Genomic DNA, 24,324 nt, shown 5'->3' with positions numbered 1-24,324 from the left:
GAAACACAACAGAGTCTATAAAAAGTGTGAGTGGAAGGGGAAAAAAGCTCACTAAATGGCTTCAGTGCAATGTTTTATACATAATATTTCTAGTAACAGTCGTCAAGATAATATACATGATATCTAAATTGCTATTGAGAGTATTTTCTCTATTGTGAAGGTTTTACATGTTATTATCAAAGCCTTACCTTAATTCTAGTAGATTGTGCCCCAAATAAATCGTCCCTTTTCAGAATGTCCCCATCACTCTTCCGTTGGATTGGTTAGCGCGCTGACTCATCATCGCGGCAGAGCATTAAAGATCACAAGTGGTATTTCTAAAACGCGATTACCGCAGTCCTGCTATTGAAGATGCATGACTTCCGACGTTTTGTCGTTGAGGCACCGCGCCTGGTGTGCCGCTGACGTCAATCCCTTCATTTAGACCCCGGATGAAACTGCTAGTGGGGGAAGTGAACAGGGCCATCAGCACAATAACTGCAATTTGGTGGATAAAGGGGGAAAAGCAAAAATACATAGGATTAATCCTAACAGTGGACCCTTTGAAACCATCAGGACTATCTCCAAATTGGATTTACGTAAACATTGGGGGACTGGCAGAATTGAGCCTTGGAACAGTAGTTTGAGTTAGCTTGCTGCTGACTGTAACGAAGGAAAACATCTTGCTGATTAGCTTGCTAGCTACTGTACTGGGATACGAATAAAACGCAGGTTTTGAGGGAACGCGTCTAATTGAAACGCTCTACACAAATCCAGTGGCTTGCTTCATGAATTATGTCTGCTACAAGTATTGACCCTCAGGTAGGCAGACTGTATTTCCCGGAAAAAATCCACTCAGCGTCGACTCAAGGCCTTGCATTGAGGAAAGGTGGTTGGTTGTGCGCCCAATCCACCCATTGCTGAGATGTGATTCAATCTAGCTAGCTAACGTTAACTCCAATTTAGTTAGCAAGTTAGCCGCTAGCTAACACGTAATAAATCTGACCTTTTTATACCAATAATAATTTGAAGCAATCGCCACGTTTTGTTCCTAGCGCTTAGCTAGTTAACGTTAGCTAGCTATGTGGTTTGCTAAAAACCCAACATTATGTATTTCACATGTATTCTCCTTATTAATATTGTCAGTCTCAGTTTCAGCTGTTGCAGTGGTTTACCAGCTCTAGTAAATTGTGGTTCTGTGCTAACGCAATGTGTTTAGTTAGCTAGGAAACTGGTTGTTGGCTAGATAGTAAAGTTAAGTAACTAACGTTAATATAAGCGAGCCTCTAATTTTCAGCGAGTGTGGGTTGGATGTTATTTAGACAGCTAAAACATATTTCTCTCTTTTACATGTTAACCAATTACACGGGAATGAAGAATTCAAAAGGACAAGACGCTAAAGGTAAGATCACTGTAGTTAATGTCAGCTAAATCAATTTCGACTCGTTAGGTAGACTGCGATTGCTCAGCTGGTTGCTGGTAGCAAGCACTGACCATGCACGGACTGAGTTACAAACAATGCAGCTGCGGTGTAAATACAGTGCTGTCTTGTTATGTCAGTGATGCATGTCTTGTTATGCATTTGATGTCTTGCTGCCTTTACACACCCAAGTGTTAATCAGTACTGACTGAAAAGACATGTACATGTGTGTGTCTGTTTATTTGACACACATTGATAAATAACCCTACTATCAGTCTTTCCGGTTTCAGTGCAAAATGGCTCACTCCACCAGAAGGAAACTGTCCATGATAATGACTTTGAGCCCTATCTCACTGGCCAATCCAATCAGGTGAGTGACTTTTGAAATGTGTGTATCTGTGTCTGAATTAGAAAATAAAAAAGTGACTTGGCTGCAGGGAGGACCATAACTCAATATTTTCTCACAGGAGGACAGGACGTTTGCTTGGCTACATTGTTAGCTGATATTGTTACACATTTGCATAATTAAAGATGATGCCTTAAGTACTGCAAGCATGGCCCTTTGGTCCTAAAATCAGAATTTTGGGGGTATAAGCTGACAGTCATTGGAGTTTGTGATGGTAGGTCATGTTGATATTTAGTTTGATGTATCAGGATTTCAAAATTGTATTTACACTCCTTTTTTTTCTCTAGAACAACAGCTACCAATCCATGACTGACCCTTACCTGTCCAGCTACTATGCCCCCTCCATTGGATTCCCCTACCCCCTGAGCGAGGCACCTTGGTCCACCGGTGGCGACCCCCCGATCCCTTACCTGACCCCCTATGCGCCCCTTAGCAATGGAGACCACCACTTCATGCATGACACCGTTTTTGGCCAGCCTGGGGGGCTTGGCAGCAGCATCTACCCACATAGATTTAACTTTTTCCCTGAGAACCCAGCCTTCTCCACCTGGGGTACCAGTGGGTCTCAAGGCCAGCAGACTCAGAGTTCAGCCTATGGGGGCAGCTACAGCTACCCTCCCAGCTCCCTGGGGGGCACACTAGTCCCTGATGGTCAGACAGGGTTCCACAGTGACACACTGAGCAAGGCACCAGGCATGAACAGCCTGGAGCAGGGGATGCTGGGGCTGAAGATAGGTGGGGATGTGTCGGGCAATGGCTCAGGCGTGAAGAGTGTGGGCTCTGTGATCGGCGGTGGTGCTGTGGCTCAGGCTGTTTCTACAGGCAATGGTGGAACACCAATTGGCATGCCCCCTCCTAAGCCCACGTCCTGGGCTGCTATCGCTAGCAAACCAGCCAAGCCACAGCAGCTGAAGGCCAAGCCAGGCATGCCCATGGGGGGAGCCCTGCCACCACCACCCATCAAACACAATATGGACATTGGGACATGGGATAACAAGGGGTCTATAAGCAAAGTGGCCCCTCCACTGTCCCACCACCAGCAGCAGCTCCACTCTCATGGCCATGCCCACCTCCCCCACGGGCTCCCCCCTCAGCAGTCTGTTCAATCTGCCCAGTCCCTTGTGCAGCAGATGACCATGGGCCCGCCCCCCCCGCAGTCATACCAGAACCACAACTCAGCCCCACCCCCTCAGACCCGCTGGGTTGCTCCACGCAACCGTAACCCGGGCTACGGTGGGGGCAGCATGGACAGCAGCGGTTCCTCTAGTGGTGGGGGTGGAGGTGTGCCTCCAGGTTCTGGCCCAGGTCTAGAGAACCACCCTGTTCTGGAGAATCTGCGGGCTGCCCACAGCTACAACCCTAAGGAGTTTGACTGGAACCTGAAGAATGGCCGCGTGTTCATCATCAAGAGCTACTCTGAGGACGACATCCACCGTTCCATCAAGTACTCCATCTGGTGCAGCACAGAGCATGGCAACAAGCGTCTGGACTCAGCCTTCCGTGCCATCAATGCCAAAGGCCCTGTCTATTTGCTGTTCAGCGTCAATGGTAGCGGCCACTTCTGTGGCGTGGCAGAGATGCTCTCGCCCGTGGACTACGGCACCAGTGCTGGCGTTTGGGCGCAGGACAAGTGGAAAGGCAAGTTTGACGTGGACTGGCTGTTTGTGAAAGACGTGCCTAATAGCCAGCTGAGGCACATCAGGCTGGAAAACAACGACAACAAGCCGGTGACCAACTCTAGGGACACTCAAGAGGTCCCTCTGGAGAAGGCTAAGCAGGTGCTCAAGATCATCGCAACTTACAAACACACCACCTCCATCTTTGATGACTTCTCCCACTATGAGAAGAGACAGGAAGAAGAGGAGGTTGTCAGAAAGGTAATCATAATTACCGTCTCTTGTTGATCACAAAGATCCTAAACTAACTGATCACAGATAGGTTTCATCCATTTTTGTATAGACCCCCCCCCCCCCCTCCAAAAAAAGTGTTCAGAACCATGAACTTTTTCCACATTTTGTTACAGTACAGCCTTATTCTAAAATTGATACATATTTTTACTCATCAATCTACACACTACCTCATAATGACAAAGCAAAACATTTAATTTTAGCAAATGTATAAAAATAACAAAAAATGAAATATCACATTTACAAAAGTATTCACACCCTTTACTCAGTACTTTGTTGAAGCACCTTTTGGTAGTGATTACAGTCTCAAGTCTTGGGTATGATGCTACAAGCTTGGTACATCTGTATTTGGGGAGTTTCTCCTATTGTTTGCAACAGATCCTCTCAAGCTCTGTCAGGTTGGGTGGGGAGCATCGCTGTACAGCTATTTTCAGGGCTCTCCAGGGATTGGGTTCAAGTCCGGGCTCTGGCTGGGCCACTCAAGGACATTCAGTGACTTGTCTCGAAGCCACTCCTGCATTGTCTTGGCTGTGTGCCTAGGGTTGTTGTACTGTTGGAAGGTGAACCTTTGCCCCAGTCTGAGGTCCTGAGCTCTCTGGAGCATGTTTTCATCAAGGATCTCTCTGTACTTCCGAGCTGCTGAAAAACATCCCCACAACATGATGCTGCCACCACCATGCTTCACTGAAGGGATGGTGCCAGGTTTCCTTCAATGTGGTGCTTCACAATTAGGGTGAAGAGTTCAATCTTGTTTCTCATTGTCTTAGGTGCCTTTTGGCAATCTCCAAGCGGCTGTCATGTGCCTTTTACTGAGGAGTGGCTTCCGTCTGGCCATTCTACTATCAAGGCCTGATTGGTGGATTGCTGCAGAGATGGTTGTCCTTCTGGAAGGTTCTCCCATCTCCACAGAGGAACTCTGGAGCTCTGTCAGAGTGACCATCGGGTTATTGGTCACCTACCTGGCCAAAGCCCTTCTACCCCGATTGCTCAGTTTGGTCGGGCGCCCAGTTCTAGGACGAGTCTTGGTGGTTGCAAACTTTTACCATTTAAGATTGATGGAAGCCACTGTGTTCTTGGGGATCTTCAATGTTGCAGAAATGTTTTGGTACCATCCCCAGATGTGCCTCCACACAATCCTGTCTCGGACCTCTACGGACAATTCCTTTGACCTCTTGTCTTGGTTGTTGCTCTGACATGCACTGTCAACTGTGGGACCTTTTTTTTTATATAGACAGGTGTGTGCCTTGCCAAATCATGTCCAATCAATTTAATTTACCACAGGTGGACTCCAATCAAGTTGTAGAAACATCTCAAGGATGATCAATGGAAACAGGATGCACCTGAGCTCAATTTCAAGTCTCATAGCAAATGGTCTGAATACTTTTGTAAGGTATGTATAAAAATATATATACACTACCGTTCAAAAGTTTGGGGTCACTTAATTTCATTGTTGAAAGAAAAGCAACAAAAAAATTGGCCATTAAAATAACATGAAATGGACCTCCCGGGTGGCGCAGTGGTTAAGGGCGCTGTATTGCAGCGCCAGCTGTGCCACCAGAGACTCTGGGTTCGCGCCCAGGCTCTGTCGTAACCGGCCGCGACTGGGAGGTCCGTGGGGCGACGCACAATTGTGCATCCGGGTTAGGGAGGGGTTGGCCGGTAGGGATATCCTTGTCTCATCGCGCACCAGCGACTCCTGTGGCGGGCTGGGCGCAGTGCGCGCTAACCAAGGTTGTCAGGTGCACGGTGTTTCCTCCGACACATTGATGCGGCTGGCTTCCGGGTTGGATGCGCGCTATGTTAAGAAGCAGTGCATGACTTTCAACCTTCGTCTCTCCCGAGCCCGTACGGGAGTTGTAGCGACGAGACAAGATAGTAGCTACTAAACAATTGGATACCACGAAATTGGGGAGAAAACGGGGTAACATTTAAAAATAATAATAAAAAAGAAATAAAACATCAAATTGATCAGAAATACAGTGTAGACATGGTAAATGTTGTAAATGACTATGACTACTGGAAACGGCATATTTTTTGTATTTATTCCAAAGGAACGTTGTGTTAGCTAATCCAAGTTTATCATTTTAAAAGGCTAATTGATCATTGGAAAACCCTTTTGCAATTATGTTAGCACAGCAGTAAACTGTTGTTCTGATTTAATGAAGTATCTGGAGCATCAGCATTTGTGGGTTCGATTACAGGCTCAAAATGGCCAGAAACAAAGAGCTTCTGAAGCTCATCAGTCTATTCTTGTTCTGAGAAATTAACGCCATTCCATGTGAGAAATTGCCAAGAAACTGAAGCTCTCGTTGTATAATACTCCCTTCACAGAATAGCGCAAACTGTCTCTAACCAGAATAGAAAGAGGAGTCCACAACTGAACAAGAGGACAAGTACATTAGTGTCTTGTTTGAGAAACAGACGCCTCAAGTTCTCAACTGGCAGCTTCATTAAATAGTACCCGCAAACACCAGTCTCAACGTCAACAGTGAAGAGGCGACGGGTGCTGGCCTTCTAGGCAGACTGGCCAATGTAAAAGAACACACACTGGACAGGGGAACTCTGCCTAGAAGGCCAGCATCCCGGAGTTGCCTCTTCATTGTTGACGTTGAGGCTGGTGTTTTGCAGGTACTATTTCATGAAGCTGCCAGTTGAAGGTTTGTGAGGCATCTATTTCTGAGGCATCTGTTTCTCAAACTAGACACTCAACTTTTGAATGGTAGTGTATATTCAACTTTTTTTTTAAAACTTTGCTTTGTCATTATGGGGTATTCAGTGTTGATTGAGGAAAACGTTTTATTTAATTTTAGAATAAGGCTGTAACGTAACAAAATGTGGAAAAGGGGAAGGGGTCTGAATACTTTCCAAGTGCAGTGTATATCTCCTTTTTACATAGGGATGATTTAAAAAAATATTGGGACAACCTGAGTTTTGTATTACTTGATTTGCCCCATCACAGACCAAATGTCTACCCTTTTGTATTTGTTTGCTGTTTTTATTGTTTTGTGGAGGAGGTGTAACCATCCCTAAATGCCTCTTCTTTCAACAGACCTATGAGCCAGCTCCAATACAGAGAGGGTCTCGACTTGATCAGGTAAAGAACCTTTTCTGAGTGTTTCACCTTTTATTTGGCTTCTGCCCATCAAGACATTGTTCCCTATGTCTCTAAGGAAATAATAAACCATTGTAGGGGGGTAGAAGATTTTATTCAGTGAAGTTTTTCTAATGGTAACACTTTTGTTATTTCTTCCTCTCTCCACCCAAGGAACGCCAAAACCGAAGTAAACCACAATAGAGGAATGCTCCTTATAGCTTGATCAATGGTTATACTTGGATGGACATAATGGAATTTAGATCATGAAAAAAGAGGACATAAAGAAATTGTCAACTCCTATTTATTTTGGCCCACATCAAACTTTGAGCCACACTGCTTCTGGTCCGGTTCCCAGTCTCTAAGTCGTGCGCAGGGATGAAGTCAGTTTCCATTAATCAAATTGCTTCATCCTTATTTGTTTTCTTTCTTTCTGTATTTTTAGCCTGGCAGGTCTTTATTTGCTATACTCCCACACTCACATCCTTAACTGAGTAACAAATATCTGCACTTCTTTAACAAAATCTAACATGCTGCTGATATTCAGTGACTGTTCAACTTGTGGTGGTGTGAGTGTTGGAGAAACGTTAAGTGCTTGTATTGGTTGTTCTGATTTAGGAAGAGTGAATGCGACAATTAACTGAATCTTGACAAATGTTTGATAACTGTACTTGGCCAGTTTTATTTTGCATAATCAAAATAAACTGTTCTGTTATGCCCTTCTTGTCCATGTGAGGGTGGTCTTGTGGCTTGGTAGAAGATGTGAAAAGCTTCTGCAAATGATGCATATAATGGATAATGTGAAAGGCTGTGACATTAGAAAATTTTAATGTTTTAAAAAAAAAAAAGAAATATTTTTGAAATTAGGTATCACTTGGCTTAACACTGTTGTGACAACAATTTGTTGAAGAAGAGATACAATATGTTTTATTTTCTTTTTTTTTTCAGTGGAGCCTTAACACTTTTTCTGACAACAGTGTCAATGAAACTCTATTTGCTGTACTGTAACTCAAGTGTGTCAGCAAAAAGATTCAGGGGAAAGATGTCTAGAACATCCGCTCTCAAAGGAGGTCCCTTTCTTTTTTCTTGATGGGGTGGAAATGTAAACTGTCTTGAGTTCAAGTTCTTAGCCGGACAATACTATTGTTGTCGTCTTCCTTGTTATTTTAAATCATAGTTGTTACTTTTCTGTTCCCCATCATTCCAACAACGGGGTCAATGAAACTAAGTCATTTTGGGGACAAATGTAGCATGTACTGCTTTTAAAATCAAGATAGCCCTGTCACTCTGTTTCTTATCCTTGTCCTTTTCTTAACAGAAGCATTGATATAACCCTTCCACTTCATCCTCAGAAATGTTAAGCTTTAATGTACTGGCAATGCTAACTGAGAACGCCTCAAATATGTAATCTTAAAATTAATTTGACTGATTTAATGTCAAGTGTATGAAAACCCAGAGAATAGTATATATGGTATCTGTGTGATTTATTTTTTTCCGGGACCTGCTTGCTGTACTGTGTATGTCTGTATGCGAAAGACAGAGGGGAGTGTGATTTATTGAGGGAATCAGATTTATGTAATGGTATTGGAAATTATTCATGAGAATATATAAACATTTAAGAAAACAAATGTTTAAGTCACCCCTGAATTTAATATGCGTTGTATCAAAGGTCACTATCACATTCTTAGATTTGATCATGGTCATTATTAAAGGTATACTATCTATTGTAAGTGTTTTTGGTTTGTTCTATTGTGAGTGAAAAGTAGCTATGTCTGCATCTACAGCAGCCTGTTTCCCTTTTTTTGGGGGGGGGGGGGGGGGAAGAGAGAATGACGAGGATGACGACGACTCACGTTTGTTAGATGAGAGTGGTGCCTGAAGTATGGACGTTGCCATTTCGGACCTGGGTCAAAAACACATAAGATACTTGTACTCTCTCTGATAAAAACCAATGGTATGGTCTCAAAAGTCCCAAACCCAAAATACATTTTATTCAGTTTTGAATCCATGATCCATAAAAACAAACTGAACTGTAGGCCTACATAATTCACAGCACATCAAACCAAGGCTATGGGATTACGTAAAATGTGTCCATATACTTTTCCCGTGTTTGATCACCAGAGCTCATAGCCTACAACTATGTTTCTTACCACTGAAGTAACCATGTTGATATGTTTTGTTTGATTGCCTAAAATACAATCACTTCAATTATTTGGATCGACGTTAACGTGATTCCTCTCTTGGCATTCACTGCGTGCCTTAATTGTATTGCTTTTAAATCAAGGTCCGGCGTGAACACGAAAAGTGGTAATCCTACCCCCAAAACACTCGCTCAGTTTACCTATAAATTGTCCTAGATTGCAGATGGATTGCTTCATTAGATTAATGCCAATAACCACTACTCCAGTGTTCAGGAGTTGTGAACTAAATTCAAATTGAGGTAGTGTTTAGAGTAGTTAATTACTTTTTTGCCATTTAGTGGTGTAGCTAACTGCTGCAACCTGGTCTCGAGCATTTTGTATTTTGTCCGTAAATCCGAGACTTTCCATATAGTATGATAAAGTACGTTTTTCATATGTATTAATTTGTGGATGTCCGTAATCCATTTGTATGATAGATTTTGCAAAACGTATGATATGTTACGGATTCCAATTTGTTATGGCTTATGTTAGCTAGGTGGTAAACATTATTGAGGCTAGGAGTTAGGTTAAAGGGTTAGGCAGGGATGCAAACTAGTCACATTTCACCTAACCAATTCGCTATAGTATTGACTGGTATACGACTCCTTGTCGTTCAAGTTATAATGCGTTAGTTGCTTACTGGACCCTGGCAATCTGTGAAATGTTAACTAGCTAACGAACGTAACTACTATCTGTGAACTAATGTTTTTTTTCTACAGTATGTAGTTAATTTTCAGAATGAGAGAATTAGGGGGAAATTATGCGTTGCTTGTTAGACAAGTGCATTCAGCGATCAAGTGTAGCTGGGCCTGGTTTAAGCTGGATGCCACTATAGAGGTGAAAGGAACACCACACACTTTTTCAATACAGTGGATAAAAGGGGTATGCCAGGTGTACTCTCTGCCTGAAAGAGATCAAGTATGCCAACAAAGGGTATCATGTTCTGCATGCAGAGGCAGAAATTGTAATAATGTTCAGTGTAGCCCAAAGATTTTGCTTATGTTGTGTTGAACTTGACAGTAACACGTGTGTGTGTGTGTGTGAGGGGGGATAATACACATTTATACTCAGTGAACATTATTTTTGCACACATGTAGTCTTGTGCACTTGATCAATGTCTACTATAGTTGCCATTATAATAGAGCAAAAATAGAATGCCTGTTGTTTCATTCTATTTGTACTTTAAGATTTTTTTCCCCCAGGTGCAATACTTAGATGTGTGTGTGTGGTCACAAGTGTTCTATTATAAAGGCTTTCATGGCTAACTGCAATATTAGTGTATTGTTTTTCTCAAAACTTGAGTGTAATTTGCAGTAAAGTCTAGGCAACAAATAACATTGGATTGCTTTCTTAATTTTTTTTAGCTGTGAGTTAGGTTCACATTGACCACTTTTTATTTTACACACAGACTGACCATGTAGATCATATTCTTTGTTGTTTAATTAGCTAAAACATGCATTTCCCCCTAGCAGGGATTTTTTGCATGTTTCAGTGCAAAAAAAAAGTGTCACCTTTTTGGGCCCTCACCAGTTTGCATCCCTGGTTAAGGGAAGGGTTAGCTAACATGCAAAGTAGCAAAAAAATATGAAGTAGTTGTTACATCTGTTACACTGTTACATCCAATACCTGTTTGCCTGAGGCTGATGCCATGCAGGTGCTTGTAATGAGATTCTAACACTCAAACTTTGGGTTGCTAGATGTCCGTGTTATTGCCTTAAGTAACCTGTCTTATGTACCATGCTAAACTGTTTATTTATTTTTACATATTAAAACATACAATCTACCTGCAGTGAAGCCGTTCAAAATGTACGTTGCATTCAGTCATCTAGCAGACTCCCATCCAGAGCGACCCACAGGAGCAACCAGGGTCAAGCGTCCAGCCCAAGGGCACGTCGAGAGATCTCCCACCAAGTCAAATCGGGGACCCGATCCAGCAACATATCGGCCACCGGCCCCATCTCCCAACCGTTAGGCCACCAACCATCCAAGATTCCCCCCCCCCCCCCCCCCCCCCCCACAATTCCTTAGAGCTGCCCCTCAACCATCCGAGAACCCCCAAACGCCCACCCCAAGCCACCGTCCCCAATGCACCAGCAATATGGAAAAAAAAGAAAAACAAAGGAAAACAACAATTTAAAAAAACAGAAGACAAGGACAACAAAAATCCAAACAGCAAGGCGTTTGAGTGCATGTGTGGCACTATTTGTGTGTGTGTGTGTGTGTGTGTGTGCATGCGTGCACACGTACATGTGAGGATGCGTACATGTACATGTGTCCGTTTGAATGCGAGGTTACGCGCGTACAAGCACCTGCACGGCATCAGCCTCAGGCAAACAGGTAATGGATGTAACAGTGTTGCCCCTCAGTGTCATTGAAACATACTTTTTGTTGTTGTTTATTTAAACTTTATTTTTTACTTTTATCTTTGACTGTCATTCTATCCCCCACCCAGCAACTCCACTCCCACTTGTCTTCAGTTCCACATCTCAACACCCAGCTTCCCTCAGCCCATTCCATCCATCTCTGCTGGCCACCCTCTTCGGATTTCTATGCACCATATATCTTTCAACTATGCTGTGATGTTTAACATACAATTTGAATCTATCTAATCGAATAGAATCCACAGTTTGCAAGTTGAAGATAAATACTCTTACTACGAGTATTAGTATATTAGTAATTGACTGACCAGATCTCCCAACAATGCTATTTCTAGGGTCAATTTTAGATGAATGGCTTTTTCAGCCATTCCTCAACCTGAGACCAGAACAAATGGTCTATTGATTCTGTATTCTCACAACAAAATCTGCAGAGCTGTGACGTTTGTATGCCCCAAATATTCAACATTTTGTTGGTGCCAAGAAGTACAATAATTTTAGCTGAAAAGCACAAAGTCTTCAATTAATCTTACGTTGTTTTATATATAAACTCATACACCCTTTGCCATGGAATCGGTATATCAAAAATCTCTTCCCAGCTATTTTGGAATCTGTATGGCACAGATGTCAACATCCTGGTCCTCAAATGAAACTGGTATACTTTCCTATTTTTGTTCCTCTGACAGTTTTGATCCTTTATATTGGGCAGACAGACCAGTTCCCTACCTCCTCCCGTTGCCACCCGTCTCCTCCATTTTTGGGGTAATGTAATCAATTGGTTGTAATCTTGGATTAAGCAGAACTTCCCATACAATTTCGATAGCTCCATGAAAGACATAACTGTAACATTCCAATTTACAATATCATTTAAAAACAAAATACCCTTTTCAAACATAGAACGAATATTTTGTGTATCTTTTTGAGGGGATGACATTGTAACCAGCCCTGCAATGCTTGTTCGAAAAAGAGAGACACTTTCAACAATGTTTCATTTTCAATTCATCGAAAATGAGACATGGCAATCTGCACAAAGGCAAAAAGGCCATTTTTAAACAGTGGACATATTTTCTCAGTAATCTATTTGAGAATAATGTTCGTATAAGTGAAGCTTTTAGAGAGAGGTGTAGTGCTTTTATAATCTCAAACCACCCAGATCATATTCTTTATATAGATACTTCATCTCATCTGGTTTAGCATCCCAGATAAAGTGAAATATTCTTTACTCCAATTATTTGAAAAACGAATCATCAGGTGTAGGCAGCACCATTAGTAAGTGAGTAACCTGAGATATGACTAAGGAGTTCATTTTTCCATAAATAGACAGGTATTTACCCCTCCATGTTTGCAGGATCTATTTTTACTAGTTTTCTGTTTCTATAAAAAGTTGTGCTCATATCTTTTGAGATATGAATACCAAGTACGTCTACTTTACCGTCAGCCCATTTTACAGGTAAACTGCGGGGTAAAGTTGTGTTTTTTAAAGATCAAATACGTAATATGGTACACGCATTATAATTAGGCCAGAAAAGTTATCTAGATCTTCAATGAGAAATTGCAAGGATCTAGCTTGCAGACTGAATATAAAACTTGAGTCATCGTCATACATAGACACCTTTGTTTTTAAACCTTGGATTTCTAATCCTCTAATATTATTTTAATAGCTAGCATTTCGATGGCCATAACAAATAGATATGGTGACAGGGGGACAGCCTTGTTGAACTCCTCTTGATAGTTAAAAACTCTGAGAAGTAGCCGCAATTTACTATTATACACCTGGGGTTGCAAAAACATTACTTTTACCCATTGAATAAGAGACTCACCAAAGTGAAAATAATCGATGTATATGTATAATCCAGTTTTACTCTATCAAAGGCATTTTCAAAATCCGCTATGAAGGTAAAACTATGCAGTTCGCTAGTATTTTTGCATCACACATTGAAGTGTAAGAGGCCTCCAATTTTTTAGATGGACTGAATCTTTATATTTGCCATCTGGGTCTTGTTTTAATAATAGGCAAATTCCCGACTTTCCTGCCGAGTACCTGACAGACTACCATTTCTAAAGGAGTAGTTCAAACAATCTAATAATGGAGCTATGAGTATATAAAAAAGGCTTGCCATCAAGCCCTAGGGTTTTTCCAGACTGAAAGGATGCAATAGCCTCAAAAGGTTATTCCTCTGTAATTTGGACTTTGCACTGATCTTTTTGTCTGTTAATTTTACATTTTTGTTATTATTTGGAAATAATTCCTTAGAGTAATCGTCATTCTGAGGGTTAGGATGAGACAGAAAATAAAATATATGCTTAAAATATTTAGCTTCCTCTTTTAAAATATAATTTGAAAAATCATCGATGACTCTGTCTTTAGTAACGGGTTTCTGCGAATTATTTTTGGTAGCATTCCATGCCAAAGGTAACATATAATAATTTGAATGTCCCTGATTTACATGTACTATGTTACTTCTACGTTAATGAGACCAGGCTGAACGGCTCAAACTACAGTAGGCCTAGTTGGTCTTTTTGCAAATAACATATGGGTGAAGTAGGCAATTTCCTTTCTTTTTCGGCATTAGACCTGCCTAATTCTCACTTGAAACATCGTTTTTATGTTTAACAGGCCAACTTACACTTTCTGTTAACATATGACCCCAGAGTGATATATTCTTGCAATTTGTAGTCAATTACATTTCAGATTTACATATAGCTAATTGTTCACGAAGTAGTTTGGATGTACTGAACTATGCTTTATCAAAGTAACTTTGGTTAAAGAAGATCCATTTTTCTTTAGTGTAGTTTAACTTCTTCCAGTGTGATGTAATTGGTAAACTATTTTTTGAGGACCTTCCCCTATACTGACCGTTTCCAAATCACCATTACCTCACACCTGTTTTTAGATTACAAGGGGCATAGTACTACACACAAACAACGGACAGTGCCAGCCAGCAAAACTGGAGAATGAGCATTTGGCGCAGGCTATTACAATTAATTTGATGTAGCCTAGCATCCTATATCTCGTGAATCCGCAGCGTCAGACAAAACACCAGTCAGTGTCCAATGTCCATACCACATTGGTCCAGTTACATCAGGGTGCCACTATAATTATAGAAACATTATGCACCAGAAGCATAACTGTGTTTACATCTCTGATGCACCACGGACTCCAATATGCGCGAGTGATTTTAACAAGCGAGACCTCCCTGTCGATGTTAACTGCACCCTTGTTGTACAACCTTCTATCCGGAGAATGATGTAGTATCGTAGCCTACTAGGCCTATGGAATATGGTCCATCGTCGGCTATCGAATACATAGAATAAGCTAAGCCTATAACAATGGTCCAGGCATCCGCAGCCCCAGCACCGCTCCAGCCATGATAACGCATAACCGGAGAGAGGACATCGCTTCAAATACATTTGCCCTATATATTAACCTTGATTGTCCGAAACAGTAGTTGCGTAGTCCACTTGTTTTGTTTTCATCATCTCTGACCCAGTCTAGAAGGATTTGCGTCTCTTCTCATCCCAGACACTCGTCCTCTTCCGCCCAATTGAATGCAATGCTTGAAGATTAGAAGCAACTGACATCAAGAACGGGTCAAACTCCCCCCACCATAAACCATCCGCGAAATGTTCTTGAGATGAGCGGTTGACATTTTGCAGAACAGTTTACGGTTCATTTCCAGTGTGCATAATAACCATAATATCCGATTATTATGTAATTTTATGACTTTCTTAAACCTATCTGAATGATAGATAGACACCTTGTGGGGCAAATAGTGCATCGACGATAACACCTCCCCAACCAACCTGGTCTCAGAGCATTTTGTGTTATTCTGTATGTAAATCCGAGTCACCCCATTTTGTATATGTTATGTTTAGTTTAGTATGGTATGTATTCATTTGTGGATGTGCATCACCCATTTCATATGATGTGTTACAAATTAAAATTCACATTATCTGTTACAAATTAGCAAAATGTACAATACCTTATGAATTTGCAAATTTACAATATGTTACAAATTTGCAAAACATATATATTCTAGCTAGGTGGCTAACATTAACTAGCTGGCTAACGTTAGCTAAACTAGGGGTTAGGAGTTAAGATTAGGATTAAGTTTAGGAGTTAGGCTAAAGGATTAGGGTTAGGGTTAGGGGTTAGGATTAGCTAAAGGGGATACGGTTAGGGGAAGTGTCAGCTAAGATGCTAAGTAGTTGCAAAGTAGCTAAAAAGTATTAAGTAGTTGAAATGTTGCAAATGAGCTAAAATGCTAAAGTTGTCCGTGATGAGATTCGAACTCGCAATATTTGGGTTGCTAAACTTTTGCGTTATTGCCTTAAGTAGTCTGTCTTATGTAACCATACCAAACTTAACATATCATACTAATTTGAGAGTCCCTGATTTACTATGTTACTCCTAGTCTATGAGACCTGGCTAACTACTGGAACTACAGTAGTTAAGTCTTTTAGCTAAATAAAATAAAATATGGGTGAAGTAGGCAATCATTTCCTTTCTTTTTCGGCATCAGGCATGCTTAATTCTCACTTGAAACATAGTTATTGTGTTTAATTGTCTAAATTACACATTCTGTTAACGTACGGTATGACGAAAAGGGATCTAGCATTTTGGCAATATAATGTTTTCAAAGTTCTACCAAGTTCAACTATTTATCTGTACATGTTTTAAACCCTTCATTTTGCAATTTGTAGTCTATGACATTTCAGATTTACATACTGATAATTTCACTAAGTAGTTTGGATGTGCTGAACTACCTTATCAACGTAACTTTATTTAAGTAAAATATAATTTTCTTAAGTGTAGTTTTAGTGTAGCTTAGATCACAAGGGCATATTACTACACACAAACAATGGATAGTGACAGCCCGCAATAGTGGAAAAGGAGCATTCTTCGCAGGCTATTACAATTCATTTGATATAGCCTCCTATAGCCTATTTCCTGAATCTGGAGTGTTAGAACAAACACCAGTCAGTGTCCAATGTCCATACCAATATAATTATAGAAGCATTATCCAACAGAAGCATCAATTAATTTACATATCTGATGCACCACTGACTCCTACAGTATATGTGCAAGGGATTTTAGCAAACGTAAACTCACTGTCGATGTCAACTACACCCTTGTTGTACAACTTTGGATCCGGAGAATGATTAATGTAGTAGCCTACTGGGCATATGGAATGTGCTCCGTATTCCACTATTGAATACATAGAATAGGCTAAGCCTAAAACAATGGTCCAGGCGTCAGGCGTCCGCTGCACATTTATAAACTATGAGACCAGGCTGCACCAGCACCACCGCTGTCCACTGGCTATGGTGCTGAAACTGCACTAATTCTCTGTGGCTTTTCCTCCCCAAGGCTGTATGTGCCTACCCACACATAAAGTTGCTTTCTACTAGGTCTTTATTTCTCTATTCAATATCAGAGAACGAACATGCATTTTTGACAATATAATGTTTTCAAAGTTCTACCAAGTTAAACAACATTTAACTATACATATTTTAAACCCTTATTTTATGTAACAACAAACATGCTTGGGGATGTTTTAAAGTGGGTTCAATAGCTAAATCTATTTTGTAATGACACTTAGTTCCATTGTATCCCAACATGATCTTATTCTCAGATCTGGTGCTAGAGGGCATAATATAAAACGTGACAGAAACAAGCCACTTTTTCATAGGCCTACTGTATTTACAATCCTTTTTAAAAATCATTTTGTTAGACAGACATTTGTCCTACACAAACATATAAAACAAAACAAAATACAATTGTGTACATTGTTACAAAATCATACTCCTCAAAAAATGCTAACCTCCCCTGTTATTTGTAATGGTGAGAGGTCAGCATGTCTTGGGGGTATGATCTTTGAGCCTCTGTAACTAACCATTTATGATGATTTGTAATCATGGCAGCATCCACATTAATGTAGAAGTGATCGGAAACATTATATTCTTATTTACAATAAAAGTGACTCAATGACACAATGCATTAGTTACCATTCAATGTATATAGGGCACAACATAATCTGAAACAAAACCAAAACAAATTGCAAATACATCCAACAAATTTGTAGTCACAAGCTTGATGTAGTCATTGGTTGCTCATACTAAACTTTTGGCTACTTTAATACACATATAAGGGAATTTCAAATAGAAGGAGACATTCTGTTCTATTACCTCATATGAAACATTTGATCTCAAATACAAAATGCTGGAGTACAGAGACAAAGGAAAAGGTTTAGCTTCACTGTCCAAATACAGTGCCTTGCGAAAGTATTCGGCCCCCTTGAACTTTGCGACCTTTTGCCACATTTCAGGCTTCAAACATAAAGATATAAAACTGTATTTTTTGTGAAGAATCAACAACAAGTGGGACACAATCATGAAGTGGAACGACATTTATTGGATATTTCAAACTTTTTTAACAAATCAAAAACTGAAAAATTGGGCGTGCAAAATTATTCAGCCCCCCTTAAGTTAATACTTTGTAGCGCCACCTTTTGCTGCAATTACAGCTGTAAGTCGCTTGGGGTATGTCTCTATCAGTTTTGCACATCGAGAGACTGACATTTTTTCCCATTCCTCCTTGCAAAACAGCTCGAGCTCAGTGAGGTTGGATGGAGAGCATTTGTGAACAGCAGTTTTCAGTTCTTTCCACAGATTCTCGATTGGATTCAGGTCTGGACTTTGACTTGGCCATTCTAACACCTGGATATGTTTATTTTTGAACCATTCTATTGTAGATTTTGCTTTATGTTTTGGATCATTGTCTTGTTGGAAGACAAATCTCCGTCCCAGTCTCAGGTATTTTGCAGACTCCATCAGGTTTTCTTCCAGAATGGTCCTGTATTTGGCTCCATCCATCTTCCCATCAATTTTAACCATCTTCCCTGTCCCTGTTGAAGAAAAGCAGGCCCAAACCATGATGCTGCCACCATCATGTTTGACAGTGGGGATGGTGTGTTCAGCTGTGTTGCTTTTACGCCAAACATAACGTTTTGCATTGTTGCCAAAAAGTTCAATTTTGGTTTCATCTGACCAGAGCACCTTCTTCCACATGTTTGGTGTGTCTCCCAGGTGGCTTGTGGCAAACTTTAAACAACACTTTTTATGGATATCTTTAAGAAATGGCTTTCTTCTTGCCACTCTTCCATAAAGGCCAGATTTGTGCAATATACGACTGATTGTTGTCCTATGGACCGAGTCTCCCACCTCGGGTGTAGATCTCTGCAGTTCATCCAGAGTGATCATGGGCCTCTTGGCTGCATCTCTGATCAGTCTTCTCATTGTATGAGCTGAAAGTTTAGAGGGACGGCCAGGTCTTGGTAGATTTGCAGTGGTCTGATACTCCTTCCATTTCAATATTATCGCTTGCACAGTTCTCCTTGGGATGTTTAAAGCTTGGGAAATCTTTTTGTATCCAAATCCAGCTTTAAACTTCTTCACAGCAGTATCTCGGACCTGCCTGGTGTGTTCCTTGTTCTTCATGATGCTCTCTGCGCTTTTAACGGACCTCTGAGACTATCACAGTGCAGGTGCATTTATACGGAGACTTGATTACACACAGGTGGATTGTATTTATCATCATTAGTCATTTAGGTCAACATTGGATCATTCAGAGATCCTCACTGAACTTCTGGAGAGAGTTTGCTGCACTGAAAGTAAAGGGGCTGAATAATTTTGCACGCCCAATTTATCAGTTTTTGATTTGTTAAAAAAGTTTGAAATATCCAATAAATGTCGTTCCACTTCATGATTGTGTCCCACTTGTTGTTGATTCTTCACAAAAAAATACAGTTTTATATCTTTATGTTTGAAGCCTGAAATGTGGCAAAAGGTCGCAAAGTTCAATGGGGCCGAATACTTTCGCAAGGCACTGTAAATATGTAGGGGAGTGTGTACACACAAAGTTAATGGCAGTCTCTCTGTGAGTCATACAAGTGTGACTTGGGACAAATTCCACAAGTCCACGCAATTGCCATCTCCAAACATGAGGAACGCTGCCAGGCCCATGGTATTCACCATTGTGATGAGGGAGAACACGGTAACCCAGGAAGTTGTGACCTTAATCAGGTAAGCAGACGTACAACAGAACCAGCCCTGTAGGATACACAAACTGGTCTCATTTACAGTCAAATACAGTATATAGGCCTATAATACACTTAACCTTGAACATCATATAATTCTGATGTACAATATACATAGCGTCTTGATATCGGATACATACTTGTGAAAGCCCCACATATATTCAAACACAATAATGAGCCATTTTTGGGACCAACATATTTGTTTGCCAATCTAAATGGAACAAATGGAACGGATGACAGACACAACGATAGCGAAAGATAATGGGTCCATACTTATACAACATTCGAAAAAGTTTGAACTTAAACTTTTTCTCAGTCTCAAAATCGGCATCAGTCAATTAAAATCGTTGACATAGTTGCACGTGATAGAACGCTAAATGTTAGCTGTTCCCATTAGGTAACCTGGCACACTTAGCCCTATGCCACAGGAGTCTCTACAGCGCGATCGGACAAGGAAATCTCGGCCTGGCAAACCCTCTCCTAACCTGGACGACGCTGGGCCAATTGTATACTGCCTCATGGGTCTCCCTGTCACAGCCAGCTGTGATACAGCGTGGGATCAAACCCAGGTCTATAGTGATGCCTCAAGCACTGTAATGCAGTCTTGGTCCTCTCCTTTCAACAGCCGTGACAGCCTCAATGTACTCAATTACTGTATTGTGCATTGTTTTTCTTCATGGTGATGGAAAATCTACAGGTAAATTGAGCCAGCCTATGTGCAATAGAGTAATGGTGGGTTGTAAGGATGTTAAATTAATACTGCACAAAATGTAGTTGTTCTCCATGTTATTTGATCAAGAAATATATTTAATTTGATGTGGATGTTTTTGTGTCTTTGCCCATAACTTTGCACCTTTCGATGTACAGTAAATGTTTCCATTAGAATGACAATTGCAGAGAAAGGGACAAGGCAACAACTCTTACACTTCCAATTATTGAATCCTACAAGATACTGTTTTTAATTATACAACTCAGAAATGCATATTTATCATTCAGGAAATTTGAAGCAGAGCAGAGATCTTCATGCCTTCTGCCAAACCTTGTCTGATATCACTGTGTTCTCTTTTGGTGATATCACTATTGTGCATGCCCTTAGTGACAGTCTGTTCGACTACAGCCAAAAGCTGTGTTGTGGGGTTTGTCTCTTCTGGAATGTCTGATCAATCTGAGTACTTCAGTCTTATAGACTATGTAGACGTGTACAGTAACAGCGCCTCCCTTGTCCACTGGGAGGATGACTAGAGATGTGTAATTCTGGAGATTTAAGGGCTTGTTTCTCAGAGCCGGTAAAGTTATTCCTGACATTTCCTATTGCCTCCAACTTGGATATGTCTTTACGCTCCAGGTGGAATGACGGTAGATGCACTCTAAATAGAAAAGGTTCCTGGAGTATCCTTTAGGGATTATTCAAATTGAAAATGTGGGGGAATCACTATAAGTTATTCGAAGAACCCTTTAAAAGGGTCCTTCAAAGAACCCCTTTTAATGGATCCTCGACATACCTTTTGAAGAACCTTTTGGGGTACATTTTTTAACTACCCTCCCTCCCTTGTTATTATTATTAATATTAATAATATGCATACTGTAACAATAACACAATATTTTAGTTCTGTGTTTATTATGATTTTAGTGGCAAAGCAGAATAAAAACAAATCTAAATATGAGGTCAACTCCCAGCAGAATCCCATGTCCAATGGGTATTTCCTCTGGCGTGTTGATGTTAATGTGTTGATGTTCTCTGTATCCATAGCCAGAAGGATATTGCAGTGCATGGTGATCGAACAGATTTCCTGTTATATTCATCAGAGGTGTAGGGAGGGTGAAGTCTGTGAATCCCCCAAAAATTGTAATTATACAGATGATTAACCAAACATTGACACAACAGTATTCATACCTTGGTTTTGGTTGTAAATGGGGGAAAAAAACGTTTTGATAATGGTTTTCATACACATACCTTGTCCATAATGTAGAGGCCTATGGGACATTCATTGACGAGGTAAGGAAGGAGGATGGTAAATGTGATCTGCATAACATACCAATACCAATTTGCATATGTATGCCTCTTTGTCTGTAAATAAAGGGGGCATATAAGCAGACACTGAAAGTTCTTACAATATTCAATGATTACATTTCTCAAAAACAGGTTATAGGCTACATCTGCACCACCAAGTCAGAACAGTAGGCGAAATTAAGAGGTGAAGATAGACAAAAATGATTAGGGTGAGGCACATGGGCTACTTGTAAGGACTGACGCTGGAGAAAAGAAGCAGGTATGGGGAGTAGAACATTTCATATGGAACAGACAACAAACAGGACAGCATCAGAAACGGGTATCCAAAGACGAACTAACATTAATCCTGAAGCAGGGAACAGAGCTTGGGAACAGACAGATATAGGGGAGGTAATGACAGAGGTGATTGAGTCCAGGTGAGTCCAATAATCGCTGATGCACGTGACGGGGGAAGGCAGGTGTGCATACTGATGGTGGCAGGAGTGCGTAATGCTGGGGAGCCTGGCACCTTCGAGTGCCAGGGAGAGGTAGCGGGAGCAGGCGTGACACTACTAACAGCTTACTACACCACATATAGTTAGTATTACTTTCTTAGCTACAGTATACATATCTCCCTGGTATATTACATCATTTATGCAGAAGCATACAAGACATTTTTGGACTCACGTTGTTGTGCTGTGCTCACTTGAACAGGAAGGTGGCGCAGCGGTCCTTCGTGGGCAAATTTTGTCATCAAACTTTGTCCTCAAAGTCTGGCATTTTCTGGTTTTATGGTGCTTTCAAGACAACTGGGAACTCTGAAAAAAAAAGGTAGAATCATGATGACGTCAGTGATCTTCAGGTAGTAGCTCTAGAAAGAGGCACGAGTTCCGATTTTACAATTACGAGTTGGATGAAAGTTCAAAACTTATTTTCCCAGTCATAGCTTGTTTTTCCCGAGTTCCCAGTTGTCTTGAACTCACTTAAGTCAGATTTTGCAGTTCCGAGTTAACAGTCGTTTTGAACGCGGCACAAATCATGCTTCATTGACAGCATGGCCAAAGTTGAATGTTTATAATTTTAAACTTGGAAAAGAGACCCTTAATCTTAAACTTGGGACCACACAGTCACTCCACTGAATAGCAGGCTAATGATTTATTTGCAATGCTTGCAGTTAGCCACTGATTCCAACCAAACCACTCATTGTTGAATTTGCAATTTCCAACTTGTGTAATGTTTATGTCCAATGGCCGATGTGCATGGATATGTTTTATCTATATTTATCTCTTAATTATTTCTCTTCATATGACAAAGATGACAAATGGATTTGCCAGTACATTGTTGACTTAATTGATGATGACTGCTTGCTAAGATTTTGAAAGTATGATGTTGACATGATCAGTCCAATCAAAGCTACTGTAGATATAATGTGATTTGACGTAATTTTATCTGTGGCCAATGACCTCGTTGGATGGGCACTTCTAATGTAACTCTATGGCAGTACAAAAGGGGCTTACATTTTCGATCTCTACCCTGAGATTTGGTGGTGATGTTGTGTCCCCATGAGTGACAGAACGCTGAGCCAATCACGGTGCAATGCTCCGTATTTTCTGCTCGCTTGCCCCACCACCACAGAAAGCACTGAGCTAGGCTGAAACACCTGCATTTTGAAACTGCCTTACTCAAGAAAACAAAAAAATAGACCATGTTTCTATGTGGCTCAATGATATATATATTTTTTTTACATAGTTTGCAAACTGATATGTGACATGTATTAATGCCAAAATTACATGCAAAAAAAAACATGCTAAAAATGTGGGGCTCAAAATAGGTGGGGCTACACCTGCCCTGAATGACAGGTCGCCACTGAATTGGATGCAGAATTTGTTACAAGAAAGAATCATGCGCAGCTGGTGTTATTAGCATAGGGCTAAGTGTGCCAGGGTATCCAATGGGAACAGCTAACATGTATCATTCTATCATGTGAAACTACGTCTGCGATTTTAATTGGCTGATACAGATTTTGAGGTGGAGAAAAGGTTCAAGTTTAAACTTAAACCCAAGTTTAAGTTTAACATTTTCTAATGTTCGCAAGTATGGACCTAGTGAGTAGGACAAACTGACCAAACCAGGTTCCAGCTCACGATGGGGCGAGGTCCAGTACATTCACAGACACACGACTAGGGCATAGGGACAATGGCAATGAGTTAGTATACTAACACCTGGATGAGAAGTTACCCTACAGATGTTTGTAGTATGTACAGGTGTACCTCTATAATGTGTATTGTATAATGTGACATGAACACACAAACAGATGTTGAAGGTGGCCAGGCCTGATGTTGAAGGTGGCCAGGCCCTTAGCAGCAGAGATAAAGGCCACAGCTGAAGGGAAATGGAGAGTGGATAAACACACCCATGGACCAGACAGAGTATGTAACATCCAGAGTCACGTTATTTAACTTTAAATTCCCGATTTCAAGAGATGTCAGTATTGTCAGTCATGGAAAATAATTCAGATATATTCAAATGGATATGTCTCATTGCCTTGTCTGGCATGAAATTGTGTGCCAGGGTATCCAATGGGAACAGCTAACATGTATCATTCTATCATGTGAAACTACGTCTGCGATTTGTCTGAACAAATCTCTTACGCATACTTTCTCTCTGCCCACATAACACTGAATATGATATGTTCAGTTTCACAAGTTAGCGATCTTAAACCAAATAGGCTTACCTGCATCATCTTCCTAACAGATGCTGTTCCAAAACCTAGAACAGAGAACAGTCTGTTATTACCATGTCCTGTAAACTGTGTCATTATTATACCTTGCTGAATGAGGTGATCTGAAATATTATTCTCCAAAGAGCACAGATGGG

The 24,324-nt window shown here is 40.8% G+C and overlaps 1 protein-coding gene and 1 long non-coding RNA gene across 4 annotated transcripts; one reads left to right on the top strand and one right to left on the bottom strand.

The window, feature by feature from the left end:
- Positions 1-324: 324 nt before the first annotated feature.
- LOC110492754 (YTH domain-containing family protein 1) lies at positions 325-8,533 on the top strand. Of its 2 annotated transcripts, XR_002469074.3 has the most exons (7): positions 325-801; positions 1,357-1,381; positions 1,675-1,769; positions 2,093-3,682; positions 4,994-5,102; positions 6,762-6,806; positions 6,978-8,533. XR_002469074.3 is itself a non-coding variant. In XM_021567224.3 (6 exons), the coding sequence occupies exons 1-6, from the start codon at positions 775-777 to the stop codon at positions 7,005-7,007; spliced, it is 1,812 nt and encodes a 603-aa protein (XP_021422899.1). In that variant the 5' UTR covers positions 325-774; the 3' UTR covers positions 7,008-8,533. The 2 variants fall into 2 exon arrangements, 1 of the variants encoding a protein (XP_021422899.1); XM_021567224.3 differs by lacking the exon at positions 4,994-5,102.
- An 8,507-nt stretch (positions 8,534-17,040) lies between these two features.
- LOC110492753 (uncharacterized) lies at positions 17,041-24,317 on the bottom strand. 2 transcript variants are annotated; one of them, XR_016487316.1, is made up of 4 exons: positions 24,182-24,317; positions 22,135-22,265; positions 21,412-21,525; positions 17,041-19,470 (listed from the first exon to the last, which is right to left on the bottom strand). It is a non-coding gene; the product is annotated as an uncharacterized LOC110492753 (long non-coding RNA). The 2 variants fall into 2 exon arrangements; XR_002469073.3 differs by lacking the exon at positions 17,041-19,470 and adding an exon at positions 21,059-21,283 and having other exon boundaries at positions 24,182-24,298.
- Positions 24,318-24,324: the final 7 nt, after the last annotated feature.

The sequence above is a fragment of the Oncorhynchus mykiss genome, chromosome 16 (assembly GCF_057628025.1).
Source record: "Oncorhynchus mykiss isolate SJ-2025 chromosome 16, ASM5762802v1, whole genome shotgun sequence".
NCBI lineage: Eukaryota > Metazoa > Chordata > Actinopteri > Salmoniformes > Salmonidae > Oncorhynchus > Oncorhynchus mykiss.
The sequence above is the reverse complement of the archived record's forward strand: the minus strand, read 5'-3'. Positions and strand labels throughout refer to the sequence as shown.